At 43.6% G+C, this 20,290-nt stretch overlaps 1 protein-coding gene across 1 annotated transcript in view; it reads right to left on the bottom strand.

Moving 5' to 3' along the window:
* The window catches only part of LOC308310692 (CUGBP Elav-like family member 4), a gene marked incomplete at its 5' end in the record, with an annotated part of 102,223 nt that overhangs the window by 69,610 nt on the left and 12,323 nt on the right, over positions 1-20,290 (bottom strand). The window contains 2 exons of the mRNA XM_080757072.1: positions 2,113-2,192; positions 14,931-15,059. Of these exons, the coding sequence (XP_080613198.1) occupies positions 2,113-2,192; positions 14,931-15,059 (209 nt within the window). The remainder of the gene's footprint in view (positions 1-2,112; positions 2,193-14,930; positions 15,060-20,290) is intronic.

Raw genomic sequence — 20,290 nt, 5'->3', positions numbered from 1 at the left:
AAACTTCCCTCCAGAGCTGCAGCTATAATGGCTTATGTTGCTTAATTGCACACGTCTATGTGCTGAATATGTATGGATACATATGTGTATGTGTAGCAGTAGAAAAGCGGAAGAAATTTTCGTATTTTTTTTTGCCGTACCAACATTATTTCTCCACTCTAGATATTCAGAGAGATAGATGTGTATGCGTATGACATACATTAGCATACAGCAGACAGACATGAGTTGTTGGACCCGCTGTTTCTCATTCTTGCAGCCAAAGCAGCTCTCAATGTTCATGTTCAACACACTATCCATTTCCTGCTCACAGGAATATATTGATTGTCTTTACGCTACGAGCTTACAAGCTTATCCAGAACAGTTTCAGACAAGTTCTGTCTTCAAGGGGAATAGTTTGATAAAAAACAACTGCCAAAGCACATTCAACCCCACATTAAACATAATTTATTTAAGTTTTTTTCCCCAAACTCAATCATCTAAAATGTCAAACATCCAGATTTTTACATATATACTTTCCCTGACAGCAGTAAATATTTTATGTTTAGCCTTAATTTATTGAATCAAGGCTATTTTAGATTCTAACCCAATTAAGTGCCTTGGATTTTCCTTTCTTTCTTTTTTTGTGTGATTCGGTTTCAGTGACAACTAAGGTCAGCTATTATACAGGATGCAGTGATGTCATTCATATTGTGTGCACGCATGTCGCTCTTAACTTAAGGAATAAACTTGATGGATATACCTTTATATTTTGTTCACACAATTTCACAACAGAGGCCTTGAACAGAATATTTGTATTGTTCTCTTTCTACTTTCTTCCACCATGGCTGCCTGGATTCAGTGCTAACCACTTTCAAAAGCGATAAATGACTAGAGACAAAATATTGGAAAAGCATGAAATTACTGCTCCACTGTGACTTGTTTACAAGATCCAGTAATCAGACACCGATTTTCAGATAGCAAACGGTGTTCCTTCCAACACGGACGATGAATTAGCATTCCAAACGGTCTGTGAAACATACGTGATTCCATTCCACAATAGACAGGCCAATATGAACCAGAATAGTGCATGTACATGTACTCTTTGTAAGTAAGCTTTATAGCTTTAACATAAATATTAGCACATAGACCATGAGAACATTATTACTTGTTCACTTTTACACATTTCTTATAAATGAACTAACTTTCCTTTTGAAATCTTACATAATTACTCTTCAAAGAAAAAAAAATTCCCCCCAGACAGAAGGTTTTCACATGTTACACATTAAAGCCAGACACGTCCACCCACCACTGTGACCCTCTCCTCTCCACAGCCCTGTCCCTCCACACAACCAGGGAGAAAGGATGGTCTGACTTCTGTGGAAGCACAAAGGGACTGGAGCCCAGGACTAATCGAATGAAAAACTGCCCTCTTCCCCGCCGGCATCAGACTTTTTGACAATGAGTAATGTAAACTGTTGAAATTTTAATTGTGCTATTTTTAATCATGTGTTTTAGCGCTGTACATAATTCAACCACTGTACCGCAAGAGTCACCGCGGAAATAACACGCTCAAGCAAACCCGGCGGTGTGTTTTTGCACTAATAAAGCAAGCAACACGGTTCAGGTTCTTCCCAAACAGTCCCCGCAGCTTCAGTTCAGCCTCAGAACTGGAGTAGCATCCACACACAAACAGAGAAGAAGAACAACATATAACGGAGGCAGCAAAATGTTTCCTCAGGATACATTCAAGGATTCATGCACTGCCCACAGCAATCATATCTTTATATGGCTGTCTATCTCGGCTGAGAAAGCCAGATGAATAGGGGCAGAAGGAAATGGATATTGAAGACAGAGATACAGAGGGGTGCAGCTGTGCACTGTGAGCTGGCGGGATGCTGACTGTGGGAATCTTTTGTGTGCGATAATACACAGCGCGAATGTATGCAAGGCTGTGTGGGCTTGTCGGGGGGCTTTGAAAGGCAACGCTTTTCACGACAGCGATCGCTGCTGCTTATTCTTCCCATAGTACATGTTCTGGCATGTGCATGTGCATGTACAGTACATGTGCATGTGCATGTGCATGTGCGTGCGTGTGCATGTAGAGTTTGGGAGTGAGTAAAGCGTGGTACTCACAGGCATGGTCTGTCCACCGTGCAAGCTGTTGATGGCGGCCTGTGCTTCTGCGTGGCTGGAGAACTTGACAAAGGCGCAGCCTGTGTACCCACAAAGAAATATGGGGTAGGGGGGAGAAGGGAGAGAGAGAGAGAGAGAGAGAGAGAGAGACAGAGAGACAGAAGAAAGTGGGATGGAGGTGGGATGGGGAACAGAGAATCAACATCAGTAAGGCAGCATAGAATATGGCCCAAAAATATCAGTCATTGCTCTCATGTTACGTGTGTGGTTTGTTAAAACATTCATGACATTTGTGTTTTCGCCGCATAACTGAATAAATACAGACTAAATGTGTTAGCGCAACCCCCACTGTCCACCCCTGGATGACCCAGACTCGTTTGTGACTATTAATCTGCTTTAATATTTACACTTTGTGATTTGTGTGCAGCCACTCGTTAAAGAGATTATGATGATGACAAAGGCCCATCTAACACCGAATCTTCCGCTCCTCTCGTACAATTTCATACAGGAGTGTGTGTGTGTGTGTGTGTGTGTGTGTGTGTGGGTGGGGGTCTGTCTTGTAGTTATTGTACACAAAAGACAACAAAATGAATGAATATATTTTATACCATTTCTTTTATATTGGAACCAACATTTCTTTCCCCCAAATTAAGTTTCCCCATTAAAATAAAGTCAAGCTTTACAATTGTCATGGACAGTGTGAGGTATTATTTTACATCCTATTCTTATCCCTTTGCCTCCAGGTAACTCATGTGTTAAGTCAAGATACAGTACATCTCATTAGCGACCTCGTCGGGATTAATTCCGCTCCCTACTTTTCATTAAGCATGGAGGACCGATGTCTTAAAACTGTACCGCGTTTCACCTTCAGCTCCTATTGAACTGCAGACGCAAAAAACTTCAAGCCAATTAGACACTTCATATGCATTTATTTATCATCTGTTCCCCACAGGGGGTGAGGTGAAGATTCATTCAAATTACGCTGGCTGATAGGTAGACCCATTTTAACTTCAGCATCTCAGGAGGAAAGCTTTGCCTCGCACAAATGAAGCAAATGAATCATTTACAGACCCAATGGGAAAGACTAAATGGACAACAGGCGTATAATCAACTATAGGCGAATCTCCACCTCCACCTCTCAGATCACACATACAGTAAGAGCCAGTGTTAATCTGTGGAAACACTTCCTCTCAGATCACACATACAGTAAGAGCCAGTGTTAATCTGTGGAAACACTTCCTCTCAGATCACACATACAGTAAGAGCCAGTGTTAATCTGTGGAAACACTTCCTCTCAGATCACACATACAGTAAGAGCCAGTGTTAATCTGTGGAAACACTTCCTCTCAGATCACACATACAGTAAGAGCCAGTGTTAATCTGTGGAAACACTTCCTCTCAGATCACACATACAGTAAGAGCCAGTGTTAATCTGTGGAAACACTTCCTCTCAGATCACACATACAGTAAGAGCCAGTGTTAATCTGTGGAAACACTTCCTCTCAGATCACACATACAGTAAGAGCCAGTGTTAATCTGTGGAAACACTTCCTCTCAGATCACACATACAGTAAGAGCCAGTGTTAATCTGTGGAAACACTTCCTCTCAGATCACACATACAGTAAGAGCCAGTGTTAATCTGTGGAAACACTTCCTCTCAGATCACACATACAGTAAGAGCCAGTGTTAATCTGTGGAAACACTTCCTCTCAGATCACACATACAGTAAGAGCCAGTGTTAATCTGTGGAAACACTTCCTCTCAGATCACACATACAGTAAGAGCCAGTGTTAATCTGTGGAAACACTTCCTCTCAGATCACACATACAGTAAGAGCCAGTGTTAATCTGTGGAAACACTTCCTCTCAGATCACACATACAGTAAGAGCCAGTGTTAATCTGTGGAAACACTTCCTCTCAGATCACACATACAGTAAGAGCCAGTGTTAATCTGTGGAAACACTTCCTCTCAGATCACACATACAGTAAGAGCCAGTGTTAATCTGTGGAAACACTTCCTCTCAGATCACACATACAGTAAGAGCCAGTGTTAATCTGTGGAAACACTTCCTCTCAGATCACACATACAGTAAGAGCCAGTGTTAATCTGTGGAAACACTTCCTCTCAGATCACACATACAGTAAGAGCCAGTGTTAATCTGTGGAAACACTTCCTCTCAGATCACACATACAGTAAGAGCCAGTGTTAATCTGTGGAAACACTTCCTCTCAGATCACACATACAGTAAGAGCCAGTGTTAATCTGTGGAAACACTTCCTCTCAGATCACACATACAGTAAGAGCCAGTGTTAATCTGTGGAAACACTTCCTCTCAGATCACACATACAGTAAGAGCCAGTGTTAATCTGTGGAAACACTTCCTCTCAGATCACACATACAGTAAGAGCCAGTGTTAATCTGTGGAAACACTTCCTCTCAGATCACACATACAGTAAGAGCCAGTGTTAATCTGTGGAAACACTTCCTCTCAGATCACACATATGTACAGTAAGAGCCAGTGTTAATCTGTGGAAACACTTCCTCTCAGATCACACATACAGTAAGAGCCAGTGTTAATCTGTGGAAACACTTCCTCTCAGATCACACATACAGTAAGAGCCAGTGTTAATCGGTGGAAATAACACTTTGTTGCAAATAAAAGTCCGGTAATACAAATAGACTTGAGTAAATGTACAATAGTATTTTTTATCAAAATGTACTTAAAGTACAAAAGTAGAAAGTACTCATTGTGCAGAATGTCCCATTTCACAAGTTTTTAAATAATAATAGAATAATTAGAAAATAGCCAATCTGCGAGCTTGTCTGTAAATGGCCGAAATGTACATATAGGAGCTGAAGTGGTTTATGTTACAATGTTTTGTAATACCGGTAATCTAACAATATTTGCCGAGATGTATAGTGAAGTAGAAAAGTACTGGAAATGGGAAATACTCAAGTAAAGTGAAAATACCTCAAAATGGTAGGGTTGGGGTTAGGGGTAGACGGTAGGCTACTTGAGTAAATTTACACCACTTGTGTTAACGCTTCCATTTTTAACTCTGTGAATGTACCCAAATGGACCCGTATGGTCCATGTGATTAGAATTGTACACATGGCGGAGTTAAATGAACAGTTGATGATTACAACTACATTATGATGAAAACTAAAGCTTTGGTGGGGGTGTATAAAAACAACAAGAGTTTCTAATGGTTTCTTGTACATTGAATCGGCATCAAACAAAGCAGCAAATGCAACTACAGAGGATGATCAGATACGTCAAAAAGAGTCTTTGATTTGTGCCATGTGCCACCATAGCAGACGCTCTCCCTTCTCTGGGGCGCACCCCCTTGGCTCGAAAGCAGAAAGGAAAAGGAAAGGCTCCCTAGTTTGTCCGGCTGAAACTAGGCGTCCCGCTGGCCGCCGTTTGACTGTGTTCGTCTGCTTTTGAAGGAACAAAAGTGCTTAACCTTTGTAGTCGAGATAATAAGGGACAGTTTGTTCTGGCATTCAAAGGGCCTGTGGTTTGTCCACCAGGCGAGAGATGGGCTTACTGGTGGGCATCTTAGCAGTAATCACCTAACGAGGTTGTCAGATATTAAGGCTGGGTCTCGGTGCCCTTCACAGATCAGCCTGGCCAGAGAGAGAGAGAGAGAGAGAGAGAGAGAGAGAGAGAGAGAGAGAGAGAGAGAGAGAGAGAGAGAGAGAGAGAGAGAGAGAGACACGTAGAGGAAGCTGAAATTGCAGAGCTCGACACATGGCATTTAGAGGGAGGAGTGCTGTCAAACAAGGTCCTCAAAAATCGTCATCTAAACAAGACATGCCACCTTGCTTTGCTCTGACCTAGAAAACAAACAAAAATACAGTGAGAAGAACATGTACTGTAAAACACACAGTGTTAATTTAACTCAAATGAGAACCAAATGGAACCCATGCAGGACCCATTTGCACAATCTTGGGAGTAGAATTAACACTGAGGATTTTACGGTGTGACATCTCCAAAGAGTTGGAAGTGCTGCCGTCTCATAAATTATAGTGCACATCTGAGGGCTTTTTTTCCTTTTCAATTTGATGGCTGAGAATGAGGGTGGTGGTGGTGGGGGCGGTGGGGATGGGGGATTGCATTGCCTTCAAGCCAGAGGTAATATGTATGCATGAATTCCATTGCGGTAGATGGGTGACATTTATAACACAGCTTAATTACAGACCTAAAAGCTCTCTATTATTCGTGACAATTCAGTGGGCCTCTAGTCAACTCTGGCAGCAAGTGTTGCACTCCATGAGTGACTGAGGCCATCGAGAGATTGATGCTAAAAGAGTGTTTATTATAAGCGACTTTGGGCTTGTTTTCCAGTAAAGTCGCTTGTAAATATTGGTAGTTGCAGAATTGTGGTTTCGTGCAGTTACTTTGGGCTTGCTTCAGTTGAACCACTTTAACCCTAAACACATTGGCTATGTTGTGAACAATACATCTTGAAAACTATGAGAAACATCTGGAATGTTTTTGAAACATTTTAAAACAAAGCAAATTGCATGCGGGTCACTGTCTCAAAATATTTTCAGATGAGGGTCCATGGCCAAATACATTAATTAGGGTATCTAAAACAACAGACAATAATGTGTGACTGACAGGTCTTTTAGTTGCTTATTTTGGGCATGTTTTGATAGACCCTGGTTGCTTTGTTTCTCTAGCTATCAATGCAAAACTTCTTCACTGTTTTATTTATTTAGATATTTTTTCCCATTTTCTTTTATTGGGCAAAGGAGTGGAACTGAGTGCCAGCCAACACTGGGCACAGAGGCTGCCTCTTGGAACCCATGCCATTGTCAATTTCAAGGTGTCTCTCGTTCGAGTTACACGGCGCCCTTGTGATGATTGCGGCGGCTGCCAAAATAATTTAGCCGTGGCGCCTCTTTAATGACTGCGTGGGACCGCAGCGTCGAGGTAAAGAGATATGATCAGTCACCTGGATAGCGGAGCATTGTCTTGGCGGTGGCACCGAACCGGTATAGACGTTAGACGTTACCGCAGTGCCTTGTCGTCACAGCAGAGAGACTGAGACAAAGGGAGCGACCAAGGGAGCAGGAATGAGAGACAAAATGTCAACACACTGCAGAGTTACATACGGCAGGTGGTGAGAGAGAGAGAGAGAGAGTCAGGGGTGGGGGGTACAGAGGGGACCGGGAGACAAAAAAGGAGCTAACAAAAGAGAAAAGTGGAACCTTTCTGACACCGTGACAGCATCCTTATTTCATTTGATGTGCTGTCAATCAGCACAGTGCACCTGTGCAGACAGGAAGGGGGCCAGACAGAAAGAAGGGAAGGGAAGGTGGGAAGGGAGAAAAGAGGGGGGGGGGGGGGGTGAGGAAGACGGAGAGGTACGCAGAACCTGGGTAGACCGGAGACAAGCAGATGTATAGGCATATAGGTGTAGAGGCATGGCTCACTATGGGCTGCCTTAGCTTTCATGTACATTTTTGTATTATGTACAATTCACGCATTATAATCGCCCCCCAACCAACACGCCCGCCCGCACGCACGCACGCACACGCACACACACACACACACACAAGTGACTATAGCCCATCACATATTCCCGTTCACACATCAGACAGACATTTACTGTAATATGGCAGGATAAATCACAGGGAATGTGACAATAAGAGAGAGAGAGAGAGAGAGAGAGAGAGAGACAGAGAGAGACAGAGATAGAGAGAGAGAGAGAGAGAGAGTGAGAGTGTGTGTGTGTCTTGGATTCCTCAGCCATCACCGTAGCGTGCCGTGCATTGAAATAAATTGTGTGATCGTGGGGAGATGAGCACCTACCTACGTACATCACAGGATGATGGTGGCAAGAGTTGCAGTATATGTATTTTTTTGCAGGTATACCAAAACAAAGCATGTATACACGCGGATGGGGGGTGTTGAGCTCATATTCCCTGAACGCACCGCCGGTGGCGAAGAATTCCCGCTGAGAATGCTTTTATTTACAGTTGGACATTATCCTATCCTCACTCCCCCCTAGGGAGTGAGGAAATGGGGGGGGGACGTGGGGAACGAACAAACAACCTCCCCTCCCTCCCTCCCCCTCCCCTCCTCCTCCCTCCACCACCCTCCCGCTAACAGTGAGAAGGAGAAGATGAAGGGGAAAGTGGGCGGTGAAGAGAATGTGGAGGAGGTGGTGTTTCGCTCTGGATTAAGAGCGTCTGCTAAATGCCTAAATTGTGTTTGTGATCTGTTTGTTTTGTCGAAAACAGGAGCCAGCCGCAGAGCGGAGAGGTGTTGGAGAGGGGAGGAGGCGGTCGTCTGAAGGAGTAAAAACTAGTTTAGAAAATAGAGCCCGACTTGCATGAACAACCCGAGAACAGCAGATCTGCAAGCTCACAAAGCATCGCGTCCGTAGCGCGTTGTGAGTCTGTAGGTCTACTGTTTTTGACATGAGACACCATCGGTGGAACGAAGTATGAACCTGCCATTTTAAGCGAGAGGAGGCGGAGCAGGGACAAACGAGTGCGAATGACAAATTGAAAGTAGGTGAGAAAAGAGCGGAGGAAGGTGTGAACACACACACAGTACACACACATGCTCGCGGCATCGGCAGAGTTTATACGAAAAGTGTGATCGACAAATTAGGAACACGTGAAAGTTCTTCGTATAGAGGACGGCTCGATATGAAATAGTGAAGGAATTTAATGAATGGAGAAGAATATACAGCAAAGCAGTTAAAGAGGGACTATGGTGAATCCATTGTTCATGTGCACACACGCACCTGTGCAATGTCAAACAATCTGTTCACACAAACAGACATACATTATTGTCTTGTGTACAAAGTTCTTCTATTCTTGATGTTAATTATTTCTCAATTAATTATCATTTTGTCATCCCAGTATATGTCCTTCACACTTGAATAGAGAGTGAGATAGACACACACACACACACACACACACACACACACACACACACACACACACACACACACACACACAAACAACAGAGAACGAAATAATGGAGTAATGGATAGAGATGTAGAAATGCCTGGAGATGAAAAGAAAATAGGAAGAACGGAGAATGTCAATAAGAGTACAGTAACTGAAGCGAGACTAGAGAGACGTAATGACGAGAGAGAGAGAGAGAGAGAGAGAGAGAGAGAGAGAGAGAGAGAGAGAGAGAGAGAGAGAGAGAAAGAGAGAGAGAGAGAGAGAGAGACATCATGACTGGAGAGACAGAGAGAGAGGGGGGTAAACAAGTGAAAACATACAGAACAGTCATAGGCAGGTGGAGATGAACGTGAACAGAAAACAGAAATGTAATTGTTTTGCTTTGGCACAATCCTCAAATGATCATTTTCTTGGTGATTATTCTATGGATTAGTAGGATTACCAATCAACCAAATCAATTCATGATTTTATCAATTTTGTCAATTTATACATTTTATTTAATTTTACACATTTACTCAGAAAATCGGCAATCTACAAGCTCACAACGCAATAATCTCAAACTAGAATGTAAGTGGGTGTAGTGTATAGTGGAGTAAAAAGTACAATATTTGCCTCCTAGATGTAGTGGAGTAGAAGTATAAAGTAAAAGTACAAAATGCTTGCTCAAGATGAATAATGAATGATTCATACATGCCCTGTCGTGCGATGCGTTATGCGCTGAACATATATCAGCTCTATAAGATCACAACGCATCACGTTGTTGTGAGCTTATATTTTCGGCATGCAATGCCGTCGTATGACAAAGTATGCAAATCACTGGTTCTCAACATCTGACCACTTAACACGCCAGCCTTTCAGATGCTGTGGTCAGTGGTCAGGTGGGCGGGCCTTTTCAGAGAGTGTTTATTTTAATGATCAATCAATCGATTGTGTTCCGGCTTGGATCAATGGAACTATGCATGCCTTAAGCTCCTAATTAGCTGTATTACAACAAAAAGCTCACTTTTCAAGGTTTTAAAGAAACAGAATTTTACCATATCTTTTAATATTAATGTTATATTATAGATTCAAGCGTAGCGTTGGTTCATTGCGGCACGGAGGCAGATGGTTTATATGTGTGTATACATGGTTCCCCCTCATTCATTCCCCCTAGTGATCTATACTGCTTCTTTAAATCTGCTGCCTCTCTAGGCCACGCCCTCATTCCCACAGTGCAATGCAGGCGGCTACTTAAGCAGCCTCAGCTCACTTTTCTATCTCTATGCTGAGCTGTCAAGCAGCTCGTGCGGCGCTGCGCGAAAATTTCCCCCACCTCCCCAGCCTCCTCCCTGTAGTTCTTAGTCCAGGGGTTATGGGATATTATTGTATTGTTTGTGATTGTGTTGAATCATGTTTGTGTTCCATTGTGTTGAATCATGTGTTGATCTGTCATTACTGTGTATTGTTCATGGATTATTGTATTTTTGGCTCTGCTCTGGGGGGGTTGTTGATATCAGAGCTGTGTCTTGGTGCACAGATAATCGGAGATATCAAATGTGATATCAGACCTGTGTCTCGGTAGTCGGTACGCAGATCATCTGATATCACATGAGCAGAGCCACACCGCCATACTAACATGCAATAGCTTTGCAATAAATCGTCTATGGTCAATCTGAGCCGAAGTGTCTCAATGAATGAATTCTTAGTGTTTTTGCCAGTTATTTGGGGCCCCACTTGCAAATTATCCTCACAGCCCACCAGTGGGCCCACAGGTTGAGAACCGCTGGTGTAAATCATGCTTTAGTGACAGAGGCTGGTCGCCGAATGCAGCCTAGCGTATAACCATGCTACAAATGAATGTCTTCAATTATCCAAACATTCCACAGGGAAAGCAGTTCTCCGTCAATACTGGAATGATTCAAGTTACAGTATTCCAGTTATAGCAATACAGTAGAATTACTGTAAAGTAACAAAAAAGACGGAAATAAATACAGTAGAATTATTGTAAAGTCAATAAAAGTTGGAATAAAAGCCAATGCGTGTCTGAAACTTGTGCTGTAAGAAATGCATGAGGCACTCAGCACAGAACAGGACAGTGCATTAAAGCACAGTACAGTAATACAATCTATTTGTGGAAACCCAGCACCGTGTGCTGGTGTCAGAAGAGCAGTTTCTACACCTCGACAAAGAGCAAGAGATGTGCAACATGGTGGGTAGCAAACAACAACACAATCACTAGGTTTTCTGACCGCGGAGGAACCTGGACATGAAAATAAGAGCGAAACAAGCACACAGGTCTACAAAAGCAATCTCAAAAGAAGTGACTGTTATGTGTCACTTCTGCCACATTCTCAAACTTTTTTCTAACGCTTTCAAGATTTTTCTAAAACTTAAAAAAATAGCAGATGTACATTACAAGCTCACAGTGCGGCACGAAGTGACACGCTGTGAGCTTGTATATCTGCTAGTTTTGAATAGCCAACACTAAAATGTAAAATGACACAGATGTTTACTTTAATGGATTAACATAGCACCAAAATCAGATTAACAACTTGGACTCTTTATCAGCTACTTGATAATAGGCAATCCATAAGCTCACAACACTCGGCTATTTAAAAAGTGAAAATGATTTGGTGCCAGTGTCCCTGGCACCAAATATTTTCAGATGGGGGTCTGTGGCCAAATACATATTAATTTGGGAGTCCTTGATAAAAAAAAACAACGATTAAACAACTTTAGGAAGGAAGCCCAAATAAGCAACTACACTTAAAAGGCCAATAAAACTTTGCTTATAACAAGCCTACAAGGCAACACTGGCAACTGCCTGCTCAAGGAGGAGGATGGTTAATGGAGTATACACTGTGTAGTAGTTTACATTTACAAGTTTTGAAAATGCTAGCAAATTATGCTAGAGGGATCCAGAGTGAAAACTTAGAGGACAATGGTCAACTCTGTCAGCATCTCTAGGCGAATTCATGGCGCAGTGCCATGTAGGCCAGGTGTAGCTAATCAGCGCTGCGGTGTAAAGCTGTGCTTTAATGTTACACCACAGCTATGGCACAGGGCTCGATCCCTCCGTGGATTTGTCCAAGAGATGATGAAAATCAGTTTATTATTGAAACAACTACAATGTTCCACTTACGATGGAACATACAAACTTACAAAGTACAGGTAAGCAGTGGTGTGCACTGTATAATATAGTATTAGTACACAATAATTATTGTGCACTACAATTGTCCTTCATTATGGCCTCTGTTGATGCATATGCAGAGAAGAACACAGAACATTTGTACTTTTCTGTAACTGCATGCTTTTTACTGAAAAACCTATTAGTATTTGATGTTTTGTTTATTGAATTATAAGAGAATAATGGAGCTGGGGAGGAAGTGAAATCCCTAACACGCTTGTCTTTGTGGACAAAGCTGGTTTCAATCTGGCCAAAGGCAGTATAGACGTGGATGGAATGTTCTAGGCCACAGAGTCACAGTGGAGGATGTGCCGGACCAAATCTGGTGCTGCAATAACATCTGACAATGCTGCAAGTATACATTATTCCCAGGAACACCCAGCAACTCCTGAGATCTGACTAGATCTGAGAGAGAATGAGAGAGATTTGGCAAATTTGAGGGATAGAGATGTGCGGATTGTGGATTTTATCCACTGATGCTGCAGATTGGGTGGATTTAGGAAATATCTATCTATCTATCTATCTATCTATCTGGTGTGATAAAAGCTCCTTAGCGAGGACAACTAGCCTCACCCACGCCATGCTACTCATACTCTGTGTTGGGATCGAACCCATGACCTTATGATCCAAAGGCTCTAGAGACTGAGCTACCCAGACACTGTGTTATGCCTGATTTATAGTTGGCCACCCAAAGTATAATCAACCTACAACATGCCATGCTGCAACACCTTGTGAGCTATTTTCAGTGCACAACCAAGAGTATGAAGGGATGTTCACGGCAAGCACACGATAACTAGGGGCGTGAGGGGCCTATACTGCCGCTGATCATTGGAAACAACTAGGAATGAAGGAAGTAAGGAAAGTTTCTTCCCAATATTGTTGCTGCGCATAGTCCGTTATGTGAGCGTCCACACTGACGAACGAGTGGCCATCACATGTTGTGCAGTCCAGCTGTGTCAGAGCCCTCACACGGGGGCAGAGAGAACCATAGAGAAAGTGTGTGTGTGTGTGTGCGTGCATGCGTGCGTGTGTGCAAAACTCAAACGCAAAATGGAGACGGCAGTCACAAACTACTGCAGGATTCTCTTCCCCACTTCAAAATGTTTAATTTCTATCTATCTTATTCATCGATGGATTTGCTCGATCTCTTTCTGTCCCTCTCTCTCTTTCTCCCACACAAACTCGCAGACACACGCATTAGAGATGACAGCTGTCGGCGGGCTATACATTTACAACAATAGCCTACTGTACTACACATTTATTTCACAAAATACCGACACAAAAGATTGATGCATTGTTTATTCAGACTATATCTATTCATTTAGGGTAAATTGATTTCAATCCGTTGTCGCCACTTTAAGGTCAGTGCTGACTCGCGTCGCAACCTTTTTTCTCGAGACATAAAGAGATTAATCTTTTCCCCATGCGGTGAAAATACCTTTAATGGCGGTGGGTCGGGTCAGCTCGGGTTATGAAAATAGCAATGTGGTTGTGCGCGATCAGAAATACCTTGGGAGGAGAAATTGAAGAGAAGCTGGGAACGGTTCAAGACTATCTCTGCTGCTGACACAACAACAGCAGTCTGTGTCTATAGCTTTCATACAGAACTGCCAGGTGGAATGATGGCACAACATTTAAGCCTTGAGCAGGTTGTGTAGAATATGGCTCGAGTGTGCCATACAATACGTAAACTTTTGTATTTTGTATTGTATGTTTTTCTTCAGTTTATACTGTGGTGACAGACAGTTACTTACAAAATATGATGAGAATTTCCATGGAAATGTGATATGAGTGCAATGTTAAAACCTTGTACTGTTGACACATCTGAATATTATTGAATTCAATACACATTAAGTTATAGCTAGACAGATTCTATTACAGCTGACATTCAGTGTAAATCAGAACTATGACCGTTATATAAGGAATATTTCCATCATCCCCTGGAATATTGACGGAAACATTGAAATCATCATCATAACTGGCTTTACAATAATCAATATTGTTGACAAATTCCAATGGAACTTTAGCATTTTGATCTATTTGACCTTTTGAGAGTCTTAGTTTGTTGTTAGTTTGAGTTAAATGGCCGTGACCTTCTGCAGGTGAACTAGGTGTTGTCCCTATAGCATAGAGAGCACTGTAGTGCTTTGAGACTGAGAGCGGCAAGAAGGTTAACATGGTTTCAAGAAAAGAGTCAAAGCAATATTAAGGAAGAACTGTAATCCAACAGACAAGGAGGTTCACAAATACACCACTGAGCACACACACACACACACACACACACACACACACACACACACACACACACACACACACACACACACACACACACACACACCTATATAATAGGCTACTGTGCGCATACTATTTATACAAGATATAGGATAGATAGATAGATAGATAGATAGATAGATAGATAGATAGATAGATAGATAGATAGATAGATAGATAGATAGATAGATAGATAGATAGATAGATAGATAGATAGATAGATAGACAACCAAAGAGAGACAGAGAGAGATAGAGAGAGACGGGGAGAGAGAGAGAGAGAGAGAGAGAGAGAGAGAGAGAGAGATAGAGAGAAGTGGTAATACAGACAGCGAGCAAATGATTAAAACAGAGACAAAAAAGAAAGAAAGAAAGAAGGAAAGAAGGAAAGAAGGAAAGACAGAAAGACAGAGGAGGAGGAGAGTGGGAGGTGTGTGGGCTCTGACCCTTACTGGCCCCATCAGGCCCTCGTAGGACGGTACACTCCTCGATCTGGCCGAAGGTCTCGAACAGCCGGCGCACGTCGTCCTCGCTCTGCTGCTTGCCAAGCATCCCCACAAACAGCTTCCTGTCTTCTGGAGGGAAACCGGGGGGAGGGGAGGAGAGGAGAGGAAGGGGTGGGATGGGGCGGGGATGGGGTGGGATTTGATGGGGGGATGGGGGGGGGGGGGGGGGGGGAGGGTAGCAGAATAAGGAGAGAGAGAGAGAGAAACACAGACAAATGCTACAGCTGATGGCACCGTTCTGCTGAGCTGTGTGAGGCACAACTACAGTATAACTCCAAACCTCTGCCTTTTATCAGCAGTCTGCCGCGCCTTACGGAGCCTAATGTACGCTGTTGTCGTAGATTATTGCTGTTGTTGTCGTCGACGCGCGCCGCTGTCGCTACCGCTGTTGATCTCGCCGTTTGATGCCGCCACTGTTGTTTTTTGTTGCTGCTGTTACTGTACGTGTGCGTGCGTGTTGTTCCGCCCCCCACCCTTCCAATCCCAGAGCCATCCGACCGTTACGAGTTAGTGAGAGAGAGAGAGAGAGAGAGAGAGAGAGGGAGAGAGAGTCATGTCTCTGTGGGCTGTTCTTTGTCGACAGCATTAAGATACAGATGTTGTATGGTGCCTACTATATACGGACGGCGTTGGGAGCATGGTGGGTGTCAGGTGCATGGAGAAGAAGGAAAAGACGGAGGTGGAGGAGGAACTATGGCTGCTGATGCTGCGGATGGATGCGTTCATTTGTGCTCAAGTCAGAGCAAAAGTAGGTCTGCTATATCCAGTAGACCGGTGATTCTCAACCTGTGGGCTGGGGGCCACTGGTGGGCCGTGAGGATATTGCAAGTGGGCCCCCACATCATTTTCAATCAAGATTAGACTGTAAATGCCAGAATGTTTCATGCCCCGAGGAACGGCCCTTCAAGACATACTTAAACCACATGTCACTCAGTCTACAGCACATCCTCTCATCATCCACCTCTACTTGCATCAGTACGTATTAAGTTTGTCTAAAACTAAAACTGTGATGAAAAGGATTTGACGACAACCTTTTTTCACTGACGAAAACAAAAAAAAACTAAAGAAGAACTAACACTATGACAAAATACTATATTGACAAATTCATCAACAAATAAAAACTAGATGAAAATGTTGTGTAGTGGACAAGACATCCAATAGAATTAAGAAGAGTCATTTCATGCTTGGTTGTGCATGGGTGTCACACTTACAGCACATTTTGCGTTATGAACTTGTAGATCAGCTATCCAACTAACAATAGACAAAAAGTAAAACTAAATGGAATTTTATTCAAAAGACTATTAGTGTCAAAATGAACACTGGATTTTTGGGATAGACCTCTCCCATTTGTTTGAGATTGGGCATACTTAAGTTAATCAGTTCTTCCATGCTCCATGACAGGCCTACTTTTCCTCAAATTGTTGTGGTGGTACTCATGCAGGTCGCTACAGACTGACAGACAGACAGAGGACCAAACAAATGGAAGTGGGAGAAAATATAATCCCTTGTACAACTCTGGGGTATGTACACTAACCAGGGGGAGTAACTGATTTAAACAAAATATATATGGAGAGAGGCTCATCAAGGAACACATTCACCCCAGCACGATCTGACACTTGAGGCAATCTTCTGTAGCAGGCTCAGGATCAGCGTCTATAGCCTCAGGCCATAAGATGTCTGATCTTAAAAAAGTGATATAATGCCCATTTACTCCCTTACCCCCATGCACCCTCACACACTGGCACACTTTGCGCTATACCACCCCTTTACCCTTATCCCTAAACTAATTTGCCATTTTTTACTATTTAATATAAGTTATAAGTTATATTTTAAATAGTTCAAATAGCCGATCTATTCAAGCTCACAATGTCTCGATGTAGAGACAGTTGAACTGATGTAGTTGAACTATTTTAAAATGGCAAATACGTTTAGGGATAAAGGATAAGGGTGGCGCAAGTGTATTCAGTATTATACTGAAAAGTTCACTCAATCTCAAATGTATTTACACACATTTTGATTTAGTACAGAACTGTAATACCGAACTATTATAATCAGATGAGGACAGCCTGGAACAAGGTATGTTGCATAACTTGCATCTATTTGTGACCCCTTGACAGGCAAACAATTGAGAGCCTCTTCAAAAACAGTCACAGAAGCAGTATTAGCATGAAAATAAAAACAGTCAGAGAAAGAATTAGATGGATGAAAACGGCTGTAGCCGACCACATTTTTCTCCCACAATGCTACTGTAAGATAGGCTGAATGCTGTGAAATACAGGGTCCCTTAGGGCTTCTCTCAGGTGAGTAAGCCGTTTGCCTCTCCTAACCCTAGCTAATTACAGGGAAATTACCAAACTTACCCTGGATGCACTCTACAGCTTCACCCTATACGATCTCTGCAATGTCACTGCAGTTCGCCAGGATCCAGATGGGGGGCGGTGCGGGGCTAGATGTATGGACTCTATACCACTAAACTTTGGCCAGTCACGAAACAGGATCTATCCAATTAATCTTCCAGGTGCCCTGACATTAGACAGAACATTCATCTTCTGTACAACTTCTACATTATGCATCCCCCTATTCCGGTGTGTTGTGGAATGAAATGGCTACTAGCAAGAGCCCATCCCCAGAACTGATGGAAAGTGGCAGGAAAGAGAAGGGGGGTTTATTGGAAATGACACTGTTGATCTTCAGTGTGAGTCATTTGGACTGCGGCAGGGAGCGGACAGCAAGGAGCGAGGGACAGGGATTGGGGGGTGGGGTTGGGTGTTGCGGGGGATGCAGGGATGGGGAGTATCACCTGGTCCTCGACAGATGCGACGCCTCCTGTACCTGCCAGGCCCCATTAGACGCAGACCGTTCTAAAAATAAAAACGCCGGGGCATCTTTTTTCCACAGCGGTGGCAGGGGAGATTGCGTCGCGTTCCATTCCTGTAACAGTTCAAATGAGACACGCGCCGACTCCCCGCTTGGCCACGCAAATGAGCACCTGCATAATCAATAAGGCCAAAGCCAAGCCGCACTCCTCTACACTCCCGGCTTCCACACTGCTGCTGCTGCTACGCTAACAGGCCCTTCATGTGTAAGTAAGCAGTAGTCCGCCCCCGCTACCTCCCACCTCGACACACCCGGTGGTCACGCCTCACACGGACACATCTCTTGAAACGCCCGCCAGCCTGGGTTCTACCGCTCATTACCGCTCGTGCCCTTGCAGCGGCAGACCTGGAGGTGAACGAGAGCCCAGAGGAGAGTCAGGCAGACTCAGGCACATGTTCTGCAGACTGGTGTTTTTTGATGGAGACGCCGCAAGACAGAATACTGGACCGTATGTCAGCGGGGAGCCGTGTAGCCATAAGCCAGCCCCCCCAAACAGGTGTTACGCAGAAATGAGCCTGACCCCTGCTCGTGGCGGCAGAGGTGAGACACGAGGCGAGCCTCGCAGCACACCCAAGGCACACCTGACTTGGCTTTGATTGCCCCCTTCGTCTTGCCACGTTTTCACAGAGGTGTCACTGCTACAACTTTAACAGGCGGAACATACTTTTACGGGCCCCCCGTGGCATGTTAATGTTTTGGGACAAAAGTCTCATCTTGGTACCGGAGACCGGAGAAAGATCTAACGGCAGCTTTACAAGGATAATTAACAAGCCATGAGCGAGGTAATGAACTTTCCAAATGCGCTGGCAAACGCAAAAATAAATTACACCCTGGTGGAAGCGTTAAAGAAAGTGCGAGTGCACTTCGGAGCCTTCCTTTAGGGAGGGCCGCTGTAAAGAAATTGAATTTGGAGGCTGCTATCTTTTCATTGCCCGACCTGCCCGAGCTTCTCTCTCAGCCGACTGACCACATGCCCCGGCCAGAGATTGCTATTAATTAGTCCACTCTGCACCTGTCTCCAAAGTCGGCTCTTATTGGATTTTGCGAGTTCTCCTCTCATCTTCTATGGCCACTTTGGCAAAGCCACTTTTAAAGCAATGCATTTTATGAATATGAATAAATAACTTGTAATGCGCCCGGCCTCTGCACAAGGAGACGTCTCACGTTCAATCGTCAAAGAGTTTCCTCCATTAAAAGAGAGAACGGAAAACGGGGGCAGAGGGAGGGGTGGGGGATCAATGGCTACTGTGTTAAAGCACAATAATACATTTGCATTAAGAGGGGTGAAGACTTTTCCTGCGGAGCAGACTTAGTACTGTGGTGGTATAACGGAACACTTTGCGCTGACAGTCTGACCTCTCCTCGCACTTATCTGTGGCTGAGAGGGGGCTCATCTCATCCCTCTGACAGAGCTGAGCCAAGCAGCTGGAGAACAGTTGAGCTCTGCACAGCTCTGAAGAGACCACTGTAATCGCCACTTTCCCACTAACCCAACCGCTTTACGTTCAAGGCGGTTCTCAGAGAGAGAGAGAGAGAGAGAGAGAGAGAGAGAGATGTGTGGATGTGATAATGGGATCATGCACATGTTCGTACATGTGTGTTTTTCATGGGTTATGTGACAGAGACAACATTCCCTACACTAGTACAGCCTTTAATGTCCTCATAATCCTGAACTTCCGTCATATTGGATGAGTTATAAATTAACTGGCAGATATGTTTAATTAACACTTTTGTGTGTGTGTGTGTGTGTGTGGGGGGGGGGGGGGGGGGGGATACCCATACCCATCACGATACAGGACCTGCGATAAGATACACTCTGATTTAGAATACTGATCTTGTCCTCTTCTCTACAGCCAAAGTCAAAGCTTTACATAATGGCACAAATTAAAAGACACTACAAGGCCCACAGCTAGAGATCGCTTGTATTTTTTGTCTTTTGTCGCAACTCATGTCTGAGTCTCTCACACACACACACACACACACACACACACACACACACACACACACACACGTACGTCCTGGCGATAAATATGGTCCAATTTTTTGGAGACAGTTAAAAGCCAAGATGCAGCGCACCCCCCGCGCCTCCGCCTTGCAGTTCTTCTGCCCGTTTTTTCATATACGGTTGTCACGTTTCCCTTTTACTTTATACCTGATGTAAACAAGTCTTAGTGCTTTTTCTGGTTTTATCCTCGTAGCAGTTTTTTAATTGACCTATTTACAAATGTCAATCAAGCTTGTTTGTTAAATGTAGCCTATATCAGTATAATTGTACAACCCTATGCGGTAGGCTATATTAATGTCTGTATGAATGCCTGTAGTTTAATACAGTATTGTACATAGCCTACATTATCCGCAGGATTTGGCGTTTTAGCCAAAGCGATAATTTAAGCATAACAACAATATAATTTGAAAATGTATAG

Source organism: Protomyctophum bolini, assembly GCF_963924005.1.
Source record: "Protomyctophum bolini genome assembly, chromosome: 1".
NCBI classification, from domain to species: domain Eukaryota; kingdom Metazoa; phylum Chordata; class Actinopteri; order Myctophiformes; family Myctophidae; genus Protomyctophum; species Protomyctophum bolini.
This window is presented reverse-complemented; position numbering and strand designations above follow the sequence as displayed.